The sequence below is a fragment of the Indicator indicator genome, chromosome 15, assembly GCF_027791375.1.
Source record: "Indicator indicator isolate 239-I01 chromosome 15, UM_Iind_1.1, whole genome shotgun sequence".
Lineage (NCBI taxonomy): Eukaryota > Metazoa > Chordata > Aves > Piciformes > Indicatoridae > Indicator > Indicator indicator.
The window spans coordinates 18,300,572-18,317,769 of NC_072024.1; the positions used below are offsets into that span (position 1 = coordinate 18,300,572).

Here is a 17,198-nt window from a genome sequence, read left to right on the forward strand (position 1 = left end):
AGCTATAGTGTCCTGCAGTGCAGGATTGATTGTTCCCTCTCAGTGCAGAAGATAATTCTTCCTATGTATTTCAAACTACAAGAGACGGTGGTGGTCTGATTAATTTCTTTAATAGCTTTTACTAATGGACATTGATTACACATTATGAACATTGTAGAAAACTACAGCTAGTGATGAGCTGTTCTCCACTCAGTGAAAATCACAATGATCCATACAAACCCTGTTCCTCCTCCTCTGCAGGTGAGCTGGTTTTCACCAGTAGCCACTTTAAGGAGGAGGTGGGAAGAAGGTGTTAAAATTCAGCCTTTAGTACTCATTTCTAATGTAAAGAGTCAGGTTGCAATAGTAGGTGGCAATATCCCTTATAGCCAAATGCAGTCACTGCTCATTTACATCTCATTTTAACTGCTTCTCTACTAATGTTTCCCAGTTTTTAATAAAGTAAAAAATGTAGAAGGTAGAAGTTAAAGTAGTTGATGCTGCTCTCAAAGGCCTCCTTCAATCACATCTGTCTTGCTTTCTTGGAAGCTGTCACATGGGCATACTAATTACAGAGGAAGGGGAGAAAGTGTAATTACATAGCCAGCTGCATTTAGTTCTGGAACAGATCTTGGTTCAGTAGTGAATTTAGCAGTAAATGTTATTAAATGCAGTATGTGCTAAATCTGAACCAAAGTGGTGCACAGAAATAAGGCAGAGGTGGCATTGGTGGGGAGCAGTGGTGTGCAGCATTTGGCAAGGAGACAACCCACTGGCAGGGTTTGCAATAATTTGGCTTCAGATAGTATGAGAGGGTTTAGATTTTATTTCTCATTATATATAACACTTAGAACATTTCTTTGCTCTGTGTAGATGTGTGTTTTAGCTGGCATTGCTTTGGAAAGTCTAGTTGATGTTTCCTTGAGCTCCATGTTCTGTTGTTCATTATCAGTCAGAAGAAAAGAAGCATCAGCAAAGCTTTCTGTTCACTATCTGTTTGAAACGGTGCATGTGTACAGCAGGCTCTTGCCAGTTCTTCTCTGTTTAATGTTCTTCTTTAAATCCTGAAAGCTCAATTGTTTGCTTTCAAAAACGTTTTTAAAACAAAGACATTTTCTGTTCTGACTTTTTGCATTGAATATACAGCAGGGAAAAGTAGCTCAGCACATGGCAAATGGAACGCTGAAAGGGAATTATCTGCAAAGCAGTGAAAATACAGATACACGTCACCAAAACACACTGCTGTGGTTGCTGCTGAGCTACTGGCTTGGCATTAAGCTGAGGTGGTGCTGGAAGCTCACTCTGATATGCTTGGGGAGGCTACTTTTGGTTTTTTCCCGTTTAGAAAATGAAATTGGGAGTTGGTGAATGGCAGGAAGGAAGCAAGCAAGTAGGGCCTATCCCAGCCCACCTGTACACACATCTGCATCCACTTCTAGGAAACGCTTCATCCCTCACTTTTTCTGTTCAAGTGAACCATTGCTCTAGTTTGCATTGTAGTGTTCCTCTGAGCCTGGACAGCCATGCTTGCTCCAGGAGAAGGTTGTGTTTGCGGCTATATAGTTTCATTTTACTGGAATCAGGAATTAATTTTATTGGATCAGGAAAACAGGTTCAGGATGCATGGCTGCGAGTAGTCTCAGTTAACACTCCTGCCTCTTCCCAGTCCTCTCCTATGTAGGAGAGGTACACTAAAAACTGCAGCTCCATGCGTGCTACTGGTACCACTTCTGTTGGAGGGGAGGGAAAAGCTCCCTGTGTAGTTTTATGAGGGGAAAATAACAACTTAGGTATTTGAAAGAGTCAGTGTTTGTAATTTCTGTAGACAGGCATTTGGTGTGTTAAACCTTGTGCTAACAAAGTTTGATGAGATAGCGACTTCCATGACAAAATCAGGACTTTAGTTCTAGCTTGGCTCACATGCAGGTGACCTGAAGGCCTTCTAGGCTCTGACAAGCGTTTGCCCTGTTCCCAGTCTGCTATCCAGTTCGGCACCACTGTCTGAGTTTGATCAGGAGGCATTTGAGTAACAGCAGAAATGTTTAGAGAATAGGACATTAGCAAGTCTTTGTGGAAAGGCCCTGCTCTATTTTACTGCCATGGTTATCTGTTTCTAAATGGAGTGGCTGAAGAAGTCTTCCAGTCTTGCTTCGGGTTCTTTGATTACAGAATTGTCAGGCTTGGAAGGGACCTCAAGGATCATCCAGTTCTAACCCCACTGCCATGGGCAGGGGCACTTTCCACTAGATCAGAGCCCCATGCAGCCTGGGATGAAGCTTCCACCACCTCCCTGGGAAACCTGTTCCAGTGTCTCACTGCCCTCATAGGGAAGAACTTCTTCCTAATGTCTAATCTGAATTTCCCCTCATCTAGCTTGGATCCATTCCTCCCAGTCCTATCACTACCTGACACCCTAAAAAGTCCCTCCCCAGCTTTCTTGTAGTCCCCTTCAGATACTGGAAGGGCCACAAGAAGGTCTCCTTGGAGCCTTCTCTTCTCCAGACTGAATAACCCCAACTCTCTCAGTCTGTCCTCATAGCAGAGCAGCTCCAGCCCTCTGTTCATCCTCATGTCCCTTCCCTGGACACATTCCAGCACCTCCAGATCTTTCTGGTAATAGGGCTCCATTTTCTCCAGGTCCTCAGCCTGGATAGTGGCTTTGTTATATCTCTTCTACCACCAAAATAAGCTAAATGCTTCCACCCTAAGAGCCACTGTCCTAGCACCTCCCTGGTGCAAATAAAGTGAGTGGACAGACTGCAGACGTCTCGACACTGCTTCACTGAGCTGAACATTTCAGGGCTAAGCTAAGTTCCTGTACCGTACTGTTCTTGGCTCTCAGGAAGGGAGCTAGGAAAGGAGAGAAAAGCCTCTCTGTAATTTCACCTTGTGAGGCAATACTGAGAATGAAACAAGGGTGATGGGGACAGGTCAGTCCAGTGCCAGATCATGTTTTGGTGAAGCAATTGCATTACAGTCCTGAAGGAACTGGTAACACTCTGGGCATTCTGATTTGCAGTAATGCAACTTTGAAGGAATCAGGTTTGAGGTGTGGGTAGAGAAGAAAGAAGAGAGGTATCTTGTGATTATATCCAGACATGCAATTCTCATCTCAAATGCCACGAGTGTGTTTGAAAACTGGAAGGAAACCTCATAGTCTGCAGGCCTCCCAGTAATCTTCAGTCTGTGCCTTGTACCCACCCTCAAGTAAACAAAATACATCTGGGAGGGTCTCAAGCAACAGGGCACAGGGTTAGTAGAGATGCTGTGAGCTGTTCATTTCTCTAGCCATGCCTTCATTTTTGAGCTGTTCCCACATTTTGTAAGAGGGAAGGACTGTAAGGCCCACAAGGTGTGTTCTATTCCTCTCTAGCACTGATAGTAAATGGCCCTTACTCTGCTTCCACTCAGCCAAAGGTGCATGGGTTTTGCTGTGTAAGGTTCATCTAGCTGTGAAAAGGGTAGGTGCTCGGTTTCTTAGCAAGTTTAAGGTTCCTGGGTTTGTTTTTAGAAAGAGAAACCCTTCAGATGCTGTTTTTCTGCTATGCTTCACAGTCTGAGAGAGAATGAAGAAGTCAAGTTATTTGAGAGGACAAATTCCCACTGCCATGGTGGCCCTAAACTCAAAGCCTTCTGGTACATTAAGCACTGCAGTTAGAGTTCTTGCAGGTTTTCTGTGAGTATTTCTGGGTCATTGTTTAATCTCCATATGCATTACTCTTCCCAAGCAATTACCATTAGGAATGGATGGCTTGAATCAGTGCCCTCTGCACTGGATAAAAACTGGCTGATGGCTGGGCCCAAAGAGTGGTGGGGAGTGGAGATAAGTCTGGCTGGTGCCCAGTCACCAGTGGTGTCCCCCAGGGTTCGGTACCGGGCCTGTCCTCAGTCTGTATCAGTGATCTGGGTGAGGGCATTGAGGCACCCTCAGTAAGTTTGCAGCTGACACCAAGCTGGGTGGCTTTGTCCATCTGCTAGAGGCTACAGAAGCTTTACAGACGGACTTGGACAGGTCAGACCCATGGGCCAAGGCTCATTTGATGAAGTTCAACAAGGCCAAGTGCCAGGTCCTGAACCTGGGTCACAACAACCCCATGGTGAGCTACAGACCTGGGGATGTGTGGCTGGAAAGCTGCAGCTTGGAGAGGGACCTGGGGGTGTTGGTTGGCAGTCACTGATCATGAGCCAGCAGTGCCCAGGGGGCCAGGAAAGCCAAAGACATCCTGGCTTGGATCAGAAGCAGGGTGGGCAGCAGGGACAGGAGGTGACCATCCCCCTGTGCTCAGCACTGGGGAGGCCACACCTCGAGTGATGTGTTCAGTTCTCTGCCCTTCTCCTTGGTGGTAAGCAATAGGACTGCAGGAGATGGTTTGAGGCTGCACCAGGGGAGGTTCAGGCTGGATGCTGGGAAATTTTTCTTTACAGATGGGGTTGTCAAACCTGGAATGATCTGCCCAGGGCAGTGCTGGAGTCACCATCCTTGGAGGTGTTCAAGTAGCTGTGGACATTGTGCTTAGGGACATGGTTTAGTGTTGACCCTTCAATGCTGGGTCAAAGGTTGGACTGGATGAGCTTGGAGGTCTTTTCCAACTGGATGTATTCTGTGATTCTATGAACACAGGTGTGGTCCTGCTGTTTGAAGTCAGAACCTCGAGAGTGTAAGCACAGATGATAAATCTGCAGGTGAAGGCAGTTTTGGTTTGTGCTGAGTCATTTTTTGTTGTGTTTTGGTTTATGTTTTTTTCCCTCTAGTCTGTTTTATTTTGTATAATAATGATGACTATCCCTTAAAGTCAGAGGCTTTTATATGGGGATGTTAAAAGGAACATAATCTTCTGCTGGTATTTTTGCTCTTACGAAGCAGTTGCATTTTACAGATGCTTTACAGATTTCACAGGTTGTAAGTTCCAGCTGGTACCTATGACTGCTTATTTTTCTGCACATAATTGGTCTTTTATGTGCAGTCAATGTGCATCTACATACAAATGCATTGTTTTTGTCAGTTTTTCATGATACTCTGTGCAAGTCAAGCAGCTTCCAAGCTCAGGAAAAATTGTTCTAGATGAAAGAGCTTGCAGGCATTTGTACAGCTTCTATCTTCTCAGTCCTTTAATTGTTTTTAAATTAATTTTGATGGTGAAAACAGTCAGAGGCTCCAGATAAAATGGTAATAAAATACTATTTACAGAGTTTTTACATCAAGAATCTGAGCAGGCTGAAGTAGAATTATGAAAGATGGTTGGTTTGAACAGAGGTGTTGAAGCACCACTGGAAATGTCACGTTTGGATTCCCTGTGTAAAGTAACAAACTTTAGGTGCTCTTAGTAGCCATTTTAGTAATGGGCATTGTACAGCACCTCTGCTGCTCTCCTCAGACTCACTTTTGAGCTAAAGCTTAGAACTTCGGTGGTCTCAGTTAAGTAGAGACAAAAGTAATTTGCCTGCATTGTGCCTGCTGGCTATGGACAGACACCTCGCTTGGTCTTTAGATGTGGGCACTTTGATACCAGGCTCTAGGCTTCCATCATCTAAGGATGCTCTTAATCACACTACCTCTTGAGAGGCATGAATGCAAGTGCTGAGGGTGGGTCTGCAAGAACTCCAAGTGGGAAGCAATTGTGATTTTCTGCAGGTGTGGTTGAAGTTCTTATTTACAAGAGCCTGCAAGCAAGCAACTGCAAAGCTCTCAGTGGAGCAGGGCGGGCAGGAGGGATCCCTGTTAGTTGGCTCAAGGCTGCTCTGTTCCCTTGCAGATGCGATGAGTACGTCACACAGCTGGATGAAATGCAGCGGCAGCTCGCAGCGGCTGAGGATGAGAAGAAGACTCTGAACTCCTTGCTCCGGATGGCTATCCAGCAGAAGCTGGCACTGACCCAGCGCCTGGAGCACTTGGAGCTGGACCACGAGCAGTCCAAAAGGGTGCGCACAAAGTCTGCTTCCAAAGCCAAGGGCCCAAATCCTGGTGTAAGTCACATTCGGTCCTGTGGAGACAGGTCTGAAGGGTCTGTCCTCAACAACCAGGTGTTTTGTGGTGAGAAATACAAAATCTATTGTGATTAGGACAGGGGTGCAGGAAAATCATATCCTGCCTCTTGTTTGATGCTGTCATGTCAGCGTAAATCCCCGCTACCTAGCGTAGCAGTGAGTTCTCTCATTCTAGTACATCGTTGAGCCAGGTAATACAAATTGTATTCTGGTGGTCTTAACTGTAATTCATGAGCACGGGGGTGCTATTAACAAGTTCATGGTGGAGAGTAATTAGCTCTTTCCACAGTTACCGTGTCTGGGTTTTGCTGTTGATGGTAAGTGCACACCGTGCTGTTGAAGCAGCACACCCAGCAGAGGATACCCAGTGCTGCTAATTGTATTTCGTACAGCACCAGCAGGATCCTTTCTCCGGGGTTGCAGCACACTTCAATAAAGGCTTTTACAGGCAGAGACAAACAGAAAACTTTCCTTCTGATTGTGGCTTGAGAAGTGGTGAAAAGCAAACATTAAAATTAGAGGTATGTCTCGAAAATGCAGAGCATTTTGAAATAGGAAGATGACTGAATTTGCCTCTTGTGGCAGATACTGTCCTATTTGCTGTCCTATCACCACTGACCAAGGCCTTGAAGCTTTTATAGGTTATAAAAGCTAGAAAAAAACACGTGGGAAGGGTACATTATTTAGACTGCTTCCGTCTCTTCAGAGGGGTAACCAGAAGAAACTTGCACATTTGTATAAAAAGATATGCAATACTTACCCCATTTGATAGAAAACGTAAAATTCCAAGAATTTGGATCCCACCTGATACAGTTCCACTTTGAGAAGCTGTGCTATGGAAAAGTGTCATGTCCTGAAAGGATCTTGATGGGCTCATGTTGCTCCTGGCAAGCAGAACACTTTGGAAAGAATCTGTTTTATGTATTGCTGTAGCCACATGACATACCTGCGTAGAATTAATGTGACTTTGGTCTAGGATTGTCAGTCACAAACTAGTTTTCCTCAGCTTTCAGTATGAATCTAAATAGGATAGAGTATTGCAAAGCTCTGATCTCTTGTTTTTAAAGACATAAAAGCTGTTGCATTCCTCATGCAAGCACATGTTCCACATTATAGGCACAGGAAATTGAATGAGATCATCCTGCTAATCATTATTTATGAAGTAACTTAGTTTGTAAGTTAGTCTTTAAAACAAACCTTTGCCTACTGATGAACTTGTGAGGGGCCTTTTTAGCCACTTCATTACACTGTTTGATAATATAAAAGTGTACTTCATAATCGGTGCCTAATGAGAGAGAGAGAGATGGGAAACATTGCTTCTAAACTGGTAGAGACTGTGTGGAGCACATGAAGGCACACTTCTTGAACCCAGAGTTTTAAAGTGCCTAGCCTCAGACTTCATTTGCATGTAAAGCCCCCTTTGTTTTGTACTCTTTCAGATAATTTTGTATGCCTCTGGTATTGCTAAGAGCAGTGCAAGCCGGCACAGCTGTGCGCTCAGCAGTGCTGTGCTCTGGAGTCATTCTACGTTCTGCTGGGCCACTGCCTCATCTCACCACCATTCCTGTAGCTGACCAGTGGCTTGCTTGCTGGGCAGCCTGCTCTGCCTATAAGCAGCCAGGAGATGCCACAGTATCCACAGGAGGAAACCTGAGATTTTGGCTTCCCAGAGGGTGGGAGGGGAAGGCTTCTAAATGAGTATGATGAGTTGTTAAACAAATGGAATTGTAGAAACCTTGCTAGAAATCTGGGAAACAGCAGAATGCCACAGTCCAGAGCCAGAATTGAATTTACCAGTATTGAGAGGAGGGAAAAACCCCAAAGTGATTTCAGTCTGTGTTGCTCAAACATCACTGCTTGAGAAGTTTAAACAAAGAGTAATTCTGGCTTTAGAAACTAGCCCCTGTGCATCTATAGTTACTGAATTCTCCTGAATTTGAGCTTTAATATTGCTAAACAGCAGGCTGGGTGTTTTAGAATTCTTTTAACAATTGTCAGTCCTGTTTTTCTTTGCTGCACAATCTCTCCAAAAGCCTTTATTCTTCTCATTCCTGCATTAAGTGTAATTTAAAGATAATTTGTAAAAACAGGCATAGAGTGCTGACTTTCTCTGCTCCAATAGAAACAGTTACAATTTTGCTTCCACAATGCCAGGGAGCTTTAATGCAGTTTCCACTGCTCCCATGTCTTTCATGACAGTATTTTTGAATAGTTTTTAGGTTCGGGGTTTTTTTTTTTTTCAGATTAACTGGAACTTTCTCTAAAGCTCCCAATGTTAGCAGACAGAGACTAGCACTATCAGTCTTGGATCATGCATTCACTTCCAAGCAGGAGCAGTTTTGCTATTAGTCAAATAGTTTTAGTATTCATTTCGATATCCATTCATTGCTGTGAATCTCTGCACAACATAAGAGCCAATGTGACTGCTGTTTGAGCTTGCCAAGGGTATGGTTTAATTTTGTGTAGCACCTGTTGTATAAAGAAACGAGGAATGGTGGCAAGGTGACTGGATCTGCTGTTTGTATCTTTAGGTAATCTTTCAGATTAAGTCTTGTAATTCTTGGTTAACAATATCTCAAAAGGTATATTGGCTGTAAGTCTTTTGTATCACTTTCAGTGGGTTGGGATAAAGCATGGGAAACTCCTTAAGCCAGCACCTACCTCTGCAAGCAGGCTCTTCTGAATGGTGTTCTGTGCATTGGCTTGCATGATACACTGACCTGCATGTTTCTGGAGAACCTAAAGCTTCACTGAAAATGTTTCTTGCACATTCATTGCTGTTAACTTGTGCTTGAACAGCAAAGCTTTATTCAGTACTTGTAAGAAACCTTCTTCCTGCAAAGCACTTGCTCCCAGGCTAAACCCACAAAGCGCTGCTCCATCAGCTTGGAAAGCATCTGCGAGCTGCAAGGCTGCTTCTACCCCAACAAGCTAACAGACACCCTCCACCAACTAACCTGCTTCTGCAGCACCTTGGTTTTGGTTGTTTCATCGAGAAATAAACACTGATTTTTTTTTTTTCTCTAATGCCATTTTATTTTTCCATTTTTCAGCTGTAGAGTAGTCCCTGGAGAAGGCCCTTCCAACAGTGCAACAGCATTGCTTAGCCTCTTTCATGGCAGTTCAAAGTGGTAGACCATTGCACAAGGAATGGAAACCACTGCCCTGATCCTAACTTTTCCTCTGTACCACCTGAAACTGTCCTTTTATGTCTGAAGCTATAAAACAAACAAGCTTTACCTATCAGTGCTGCTGCAGTAAGAAAACTTACAAGTGCTGAAGAAACCTACTTCAAGTGTAAAGATCACCACAGTAGTATGTGACCTGCTAGAACCATTGGGAGGGGAATTTCCGCTGTCCATGCAGGTGCTCCTTTTTTATATCTGATTGTTAAACCTGTGCACTTTGGATATTTTGATATTTTCTTTAGCTTCTTTAATTCCCAAAGTAGAAGAGTTTATATGAATGTGTTGGTCTGTGCTCACAGTCTCCAATTTGGGCTCGTGATTTTTGAACTCTACATCAGCATGTGGCAGAGATTGGGGGGATGGTGGGGCCTCTAGATTTAGTTTAGAAAAAAAATTCAACAAAAACCAGGAGCTCTGCTAAACTGTGTGCTGTGCTTCAGCAGCTTTTTTATTATTATAAAATGTTAAGATTTATATGTTTAAAATACTGATTATTTTGTTGTTGGGGTTTTTTTTACCTGCCATGTTCATTAAGAAATCCAGGGTATTCCAATTCTGGGGTTTTTTTCATATTGTATTATTATTCTTAGGAATAGTTAAATGTAACAAGAAGAAAACTTGACTTTGCTCTGGTTAAAACAGTAATAGGCACTTGAAAAATATTAAATAAGTAGTATTACCTATCAATTGCAGAATTCCTGGGTTCTAGGAAGTTGAAGTATTATTGATTAACAGAATTTTCTACAACTATACCAGTTAAATTCCAAATTGGAATTGTTTTGTTACTGTTTCATTTTATTGTGCCAAATTCTGGTACATTTAGAAAGCAAACTCCTAAAGCTGTGGACAATAGGGTGTTAGGTGTCAGCGCCTTTCTGTCACTCGTCATTGCCAGTAGTGCCTTGAATCATGTGAAGGGAGGCTCTCAGAGTAGCTTTGGCTGAGTCCTGTAACTTAGGAGCAAGGGAATGGCTGTTTGGCAGCAGAGGATGACCTGGAGCAATAAGCGCAAAGCGAACTCCCCTTTCACACATTGTTAATGAGTAGTCTTACTCTAGAATCTCTAGAGTCAAGGGATTGTAAACAATTCTGTTAGTCAATGATATTTCATCATGCATATCCGTGCAAATTCAGGGCTATAAAGGAAAAGAAACACAAACACAAATCCACTTTGGGACCCAAATGGACTTGTACTGAACAAGTGAGCAAGGAGTCTGAGCACCTTGGTGGTAAGAGCACAGAGTGCATCAAGCAGTGGCTGTCATGGTAGCTTCGTGTGCTGGTGAGTGCAGTTAACCATAGTATTGTCTGCAGCTGTGGAGAGCAGAACGCTGGTGTCCTCTCCTGCATGTTGTATCTAATCATTGTATTTTCAGGAAACAGAAATGGAGAAGTGCCTCAGCAAGCTGTGCCCATCCCTGTACTGCTTGCGGAGGCTCAGGTGAATAATTAAATTGGTGCTTGTTGGGGGGGAGCCTACCCACTGCTCAAAAAAGTACAAATTGAAATTACATTGATAGTGGGGAAAAGATTTCTGTTTGCTGGAAACAAAGCACTATTATCCTAGATGTGGGGACTTGTATGTCCATCTTGTTACAGTATTGATTCATAAGAAATATTGTTGCATTTAAAATGACTGCATTTGTCCGTGGGTATTTATTTGAAATCCTGTCCAAGTACTGTACTCTGTTCTATGTGCTTTACCTTTAGTGGTGGATTGGTCTCCACTGAACGTCCTGGGCATGTATTCTTGCCAAGTAACCTTGACGTGGACCTGGGAGGACAAAATGTTAAAGACAAAGTGTGGAAACTTCTTACAAGTGTAACTTTGTGTTAATTGGATAACCTTAGGAGGTGTAGAGAGCAAAACCTTGCTTCCACATTAACAAACTGCTTACTCTAAGGGAAGCAATCTGCCTGTGTAAGGGTAGTCACATTGGCTGTGTCAATAAAAGAGAAAAGAAAGCCTCTCTGCTGCTTCTTGTCTTTGTCTTTGAAGAAGATGCCATTTCCAATACTCCTCCTAAGCTTTTTTTTTTTTTTTTTTCCCTTTCCCTAGTGTGGCCCAGGAATATTTCAAGGGGATTTGCTTAAATACACAGAGGAGACCCAAATGTAATGTCTTGCAGTGACACTGCCATCTTTTCCTTGTTCCATGGTTCAGTAGTCACAGTCTCTTTCGCAGAAAGGCTTCACACACAAATACGTTTGGGTTCTTTCTGGACACTTACAGAAAAAGGTCCGAGATAGGTTACTCATTAATAATAGAGGGAAGGAAATGAAAGTTGAGCAAACTGAGGTCTAGGTGACTGAAGTCTCAGTATCAAAGTGAAAAGCCTGGTTTCATTGGTTTATGAAGTTTTGCTGCCTAGTTCTAATGTAGAAATGGCAGTAATTCATTCCAGTGGCACACCTGCTAAAATTGGTGTCATTTCTCAGCAGGAGATGGACCTGCTACATCCAAAGCAGCAAATAATTCTATTAATTTAATCAGAGCAAATAGCACTCCAGGAAATACTTGATTTCTCTCTGGGATTTAAATAAACTCCACTGGAAACTCCACTCTTGGGTCTGTAGTTCATTTTCGGTTGTATTTTTCTCTCACAAAGTCAGGTTTTAGAATATTTGGTATATTTAAGCCTCCTGAATCCCTAGTGAACACCATGCTGCTTAAAGCCTGCCTTTTCTCACTACAGTGCCAGCTAAGACAATACACGGTTAAAGAAAGCCAGGTAGACTAACATCTCTTGTCTGGTGAGCACATTCCAAATGTACAGACAAGGTAAAAATTCCATCTACTGTATTATCCAGTAGATAAAGGTTTAGAAGCAAAGGTCCTTTGGCTAAAAAGCTGCTCACAGTTTCTGATGCCCAAGAAAGCTGAGGCTTTATACAAGCATACAAATTGGATGAGATTTTAAAGTGTTTTTGAAGAGGTCCCATGAGCTGCTCCTGCTGATTCAGCCTACCCAATAAATTCAGACTCCCTGAAGACAGGACATGCAAGGTGCCTGGGCTTTATCAGCTCAGGTTTACTTTCCTGGGGACAAGTTGTTGGCTGTGACAGAAAATGGGCACATCACTGCAGGGAGGAGCTGTGCACAGACCATTCTCTCCTCCTTCGCTTTGTGACTTAGCTTAGCCAAATCATGGGCTGGACGGAACTGAAATTGTCACTGTAGAAAGACGTGGCTGTAAGAGCAAGCAGTGGATAATTCTGGATACTGCTTCATTCATCAAGATCCTGACAACAAGCAGACCTGGTCTGTGAAAAAGAGCCATGGACAGGGGTTGGGATGAACATCATATAAGTGATCATTCAAAAATCTTGCTGCATGAGAACCGTTCAGTAGTTCCATGAAGGTTCAAGGAGAATCTCTTTTTAAAGGATATGACTTTGTATTCTGGATGATTTAGTAGGAGATTGCATAAATACTGTACTAACCATTTTGGTGACTGCTTTTTTCTGAGTATGAAGTTCTACAGAATGCTTTGGCTTCTATTGATTTGTGGGGTGACAGAATAATGCTGTCATTGATGTGAAGTAACATAAAAAGAAAGAGATGAGAATGCCTTTGTCTAAATTCAGACTCAGTGTTTGTTTCTGAACAAGGCAGACAGAAGTGCTGTAATTCTTATTCAATTCCTGTGCAGTTTCTTCCAGTTTAAAAGCTTAAACCTTACTGTCTGTCTGACCATTGTGGCATGTCAGCATCTCTGCCTCTTTCAGGCTAAAGCTGGAGTAAATTTCTGATGTAATGGAGCCCAGAAAACCGGCATTTCCCTCTCCTGTTTGACAGAGATTCCAGCTTCAGTATGTCTCAAATCAAAGGAACAAGCTGACGGAATCTCTCTTGGGCTGATTTTAGGTTACTGAAGACTTTGGGGCACAACCTACAATGTCCTGTATATTATTTAAATATGGAAATTATTTCTGAAAATGCTGAACATAACTCCTGGTCAAGGCTAAGAGCATTTAGGTACCTCTGTCCTTTTTCTTGTGCGTGATGGAGTTTATGTACCTGGACAACATTGCTTTTGAAAAATACCACCTTTGATGCCGTGTTAGATGACTCCACTCATAAAGCACATCCTGTTTGTGAGGGTAGTGTGAAAGTCAGTCTTGTTTGGAGTGGCTTCACTGAGTGGTGACAAGCTATAACTCCTCATTCCTTTTATAAGACGATACAAAATGAATTCCAAACATGGGAGCTGAAAGATCCTTTTGGGCCACTTAGTTCATGCCCAGTTCTACAGATGACTGCACACTGACAGACCTACAGCTTTCAGTAAGCTAAAAATAAAAATGCAAACCCACAGACAGAGCAGAGAGGTTTCTGTAACACTGCTCTGCTCTGCTGTGAGTTCAGCCTTGGTTTTCTGGTTGCAGCTAGCAGAGACCCTCTGAAGAGGTCAAGAGTCTGCTGGCTGCCACCCAGGTTGGCTTTTAGTTAAAGAGGTCAGTAACAGCTCCTGGTTTTCACAGGTGGGTAGTCACACCTTAAATGGCAGGATATTAGGAGTCCACTAGTGATCTCAAGTTCTACCCTCATTTTACACTAGCGACACAGAAGAAAGCTCCTATAGCTTCTTGTTATTTGTATCAAATAAGTGCAACAGGATGATCGTTTTCCCCCACCCAGCATTTAAAAGACGAAGAATGGCTCTGCTGCCCTCCCTGAGGACTCCAACAAGAACATGCTGAGTTGTGAAGATCAGGCTCTGGAAGGTGACACTGATAGCTCATTATCTGTGGCGTGAACCTACTCTGCTTTCAGAGAGTCGAGGGAACAACTTGGATGTATTTTACCTTGAGGTCTGAATCCATTTATCTGAAAAATCCCTTAAGCTGGTGATAGAGAATGCCAGGATTTGAAGTGCCTCAGTGTTCAGAATTAACAGTGATCCAGAACACAGCCCCAGGTAAATATTTTCATCCAACTTCTTTATGAAGTGGGGATGAAATGCAACTATTCCGCTCTGCTATAAAATTCTAGTGCCAGAGCATAAAGGCTGCAGCAGGACTTGTGTCCTGAATGGGGGCTACTTTACTTCTAAGTGCAGCTCCTTGGCTCTGTTGCTCTGTGTTTTTTTTACCTCTGGATTCCTGGCTGCTCTGGTAAGTGGTGTTGATGAATATGGTATAAATTTGCATTTTACCTAAAGTGCTATTAAAAAACAATCAGACAAAAAAAACCCTACTCCAGTAGGGTTTGCATAAAAATATTTGCCCTTCAAAGCTTTCTTTGATGAATCATTTTGCAAATTTAAAACAAAAGCAACAGAATCAGTTTCAGTGCTGCCTTAAATGTTCAATTTTGTGTTGCAGTGGCTGGTTTAATGCCCAGTGAGTGAGAAATAAAGCAGCACTGGGTTAGATTTTGTATTGCAGTGGCTGGTTTAATGTCCTGGTGAGTGAGAAAAAAAGCAGCACTTCTTTCTCTGCAATGGGAGAGGGTCAGTTTCAAAGTCACAAAAAGGAGATTGTACCAATACTCAAAAGGCATGGTACAATATCTTCAAATCTTTTCCTTTGCTCTTCAGAAAGGGGAAAAAAAAGCTCTGATCAAGACTCTGAGAGTTGTAAATAAGGCCCCTGTGCACAAAGGAACTTTGTATGTCCAGCAGAGTGTCATATGATGGCAAAAGCAGATGAGGGCCACCCCGAGGGTTACATCATCCGGAAGAGAACACAACATGCGTCCTTCACATGAAGAGCATGGCAGACAAAACCTGTGCCTCTGCAAAGCCTTAGCTTCTTGGTCTCCAATGTCTCATTAAATCTATAAGTTATTTTTACCTTCTTTAGGTTTACTTTTCCTGGACATGCAGTGCTAATCCTTATTTAAATGCAGAGCCTAGCAAGAGGGAGAATTCATTTCTGTTGACAGCTCTTCCTGTACAGGAATTTTAATGCGAGATGACAGGCAACTTGTTTCTTTGGGGGAGGAGAACAAATGAGTGCTTGTCTGAACTTTAACTGCTGCATTTATCAACCCTTTTCTTTTACCCTTGGATGCAAGTGCCTTAGACAGCAAGGGTTTGAAAATAACAAAAAGTAGCCCAGAATAAAGACCACATTCAATGTCTATTGCGTGGTGCTTCAAAGCTTAAAGGAAAGGAGTGTATCCTACTGAGGGCAAAGTGCACTTTGCATTTGCAAAGAAGTTTTAATAGAACCTGAGACCTTGAGGTGCTGACAAGATGCAGTTCAAGGCAGAGGACTGCCAATGAGTTTCTAATCTACTCAATAGAAGCTTTGACTTTGCAGTTAAGCCTGAGAGCAGCAGTAGTGACAGCAGTGTGGACAAGAAGAACTTGTTCCTGTTATGACTTCCTTCATAAGACACTGAAGGGAAACAGCGTGGGTGCCTTGAGATAGGTTAGGAGTGAAGGGTCTGGCAGAGCTGGAAATGGATTTACAGCCTGCAGCTCAATAAAAGGTCGAGTCCTGTGCTTTTACTCAGGAGTCTTAAACAATGCTGCAAAGCACAATCCCAGGTTTTGTTCCTCATGCTTTTAAAGGGCTGGGGATGCATCTTCATTTGAGGAAGGGTGAAAGTTATAACATTCAGAGGAAGTGTCCCAGCAAGCACCTTACTGTTCTAAACCCAAATCTGAACTCCTGCTTTTTTTGCTGCCAGTGTCAACCTACCTTCTCAGGAGCTTTTATTCCTTAAAATCGCCAGCAGAACTGCAAAACAGAACTTTTCTTCTCTTTATTGCTTATCCACTGAAACTCCAACTCCAAATGGCTTACCTGGGCTGAAAAGCTGGCTTGTGCTTAGATGTGAAGAAATTTACATCAGCCTTTTGTTACAGCCTTAGCTAGCCAAAAGAAACGGCTGGGATTGAATGTTTGCTTAAACTGTAAACTCCCTCCAGAATTACTCAACTGGTTCTTGTCAAGAGATACAAATTAAATACTGCAAACGACCCAGCGTTAGGAGTTGAGAGCACCTACAATGAAAAATGCTACAAGTCTCCAGAAAAAAAAAAGGCAACAAAGGAAACCAAAATGTTGGCTGGGTGAGGGAAAGAATCAGCCAGTAAAGAAAACCATCCTGGTTCTTTGGTGTTCTGGTGCTACGTTAAACATGCTTAAATGCTTAAACAGTTGTTTGTCTCAGCTCTCTTGAGAGGGAAGAACCTGAGTAATTTTCAGCTGTAAAGTTTGTTTCTGCTGCTGAACACCTGCTGCATCTGGCAACTGCCCAGCAGTGGTTGATAAGCTCAGATGTGCCCTGGTGAGTTATTTAGAGATGATCTGCCTCACTGTCCTCAAGGACAGGACTAACTCCAGGCAGCCGTAACCATGTGGTACAGTAACGAAGGTGGGGAGCCTTAACCTCTGCAGTGGTAAAATTGGCCAATCTGTGATTTGAGGGGCAGATTTGGAAAGCAGCATCCGGAAATCCAGGCTGGTCATTACTGGTAAATCCAGTCTGTTACCATATGGCTCTGTGGCTGCAGGCACTGACAGAGCTTGGAGTTTTTTTGATAACAGGATAGCCTGCAGGCCACCAGGCTTGCTGACATCTAATGGAAGACAGCCTTCTCAAAGTGGGAAGTGGGTGTTTTCTCAGGACATTGTGGGACTGATCAACAGGGCTTTAAACTAGGTTTGAAGAGGAATAATATCATCAGTCTTTTATGTGACAAGGTGTGGGATGGCACACCAGGGTTAGAGGGACAGAGTGCTAGTAAGGGCCCTCAGCCTGTTGTCCTGAGGCATGCCAGGAACACAGTAGCATGCCTAAAGTCTCATGGAGATGAGCCAGGGGCTCCAGAGCTAGCAGCAGCCAACAGGGAAACATCAGGGAAACACCTCAAGGGAATTCAGGGGGGTTCTGTAAGGGCCCAGCTGAAGGCTCTACAGGACTGCACACAGCATGGGCAACAAACAGGGGCTAGAAGCTACCTTGCTGCTGGAAGGCTACAAGGTAGTGGCCATTATTGAAACCTGGTGGGACGAATCCTATGACCAGAGTGTGGCTATCAATGGCTACAAGCTGTTCAGAGGGGACAGGAGGGGAAGGAGGAGTG

The 17,198-nt window shown here is 43.2% G+C and overlaps 1 protein-coding gene across 2 annotated transcripts in view; it reads left to right on the forward strand.

Annotated features, from left to right (window-relative positions):
- Positions 1 to 9,381, forward strand: part of BICD2 (BICD cargo adaptor 2) — a 102,703-nt gene extending 93,322 nt beyond the window's left edge. The window contains exons 7-8 of one of the 2 annotated variants that reach the window (XM_054387626.1): positions 5,733 to 5,943; positions 9,018 to 9,381. In XM_054387626.1, coding sequence (XP_054243601.1) covers positions 5,733 to 5,943; positions 9,018 to 9,023 — 217 coding nt within the window. In that variant the 3' untranslated portion in view covers positions 9,024 to 9,381. Of the gene's footprint in view, positions 1 to 5,732; positions 6,040 to 9,017 lie in introns of those variants that run through there. The other variant, XM_054387625.1, reaches the window with a different exon arrangement.
- The last annotated feature ends 7,817 nt before the right edge of the window (positions 9,382 to 17,198 follow it).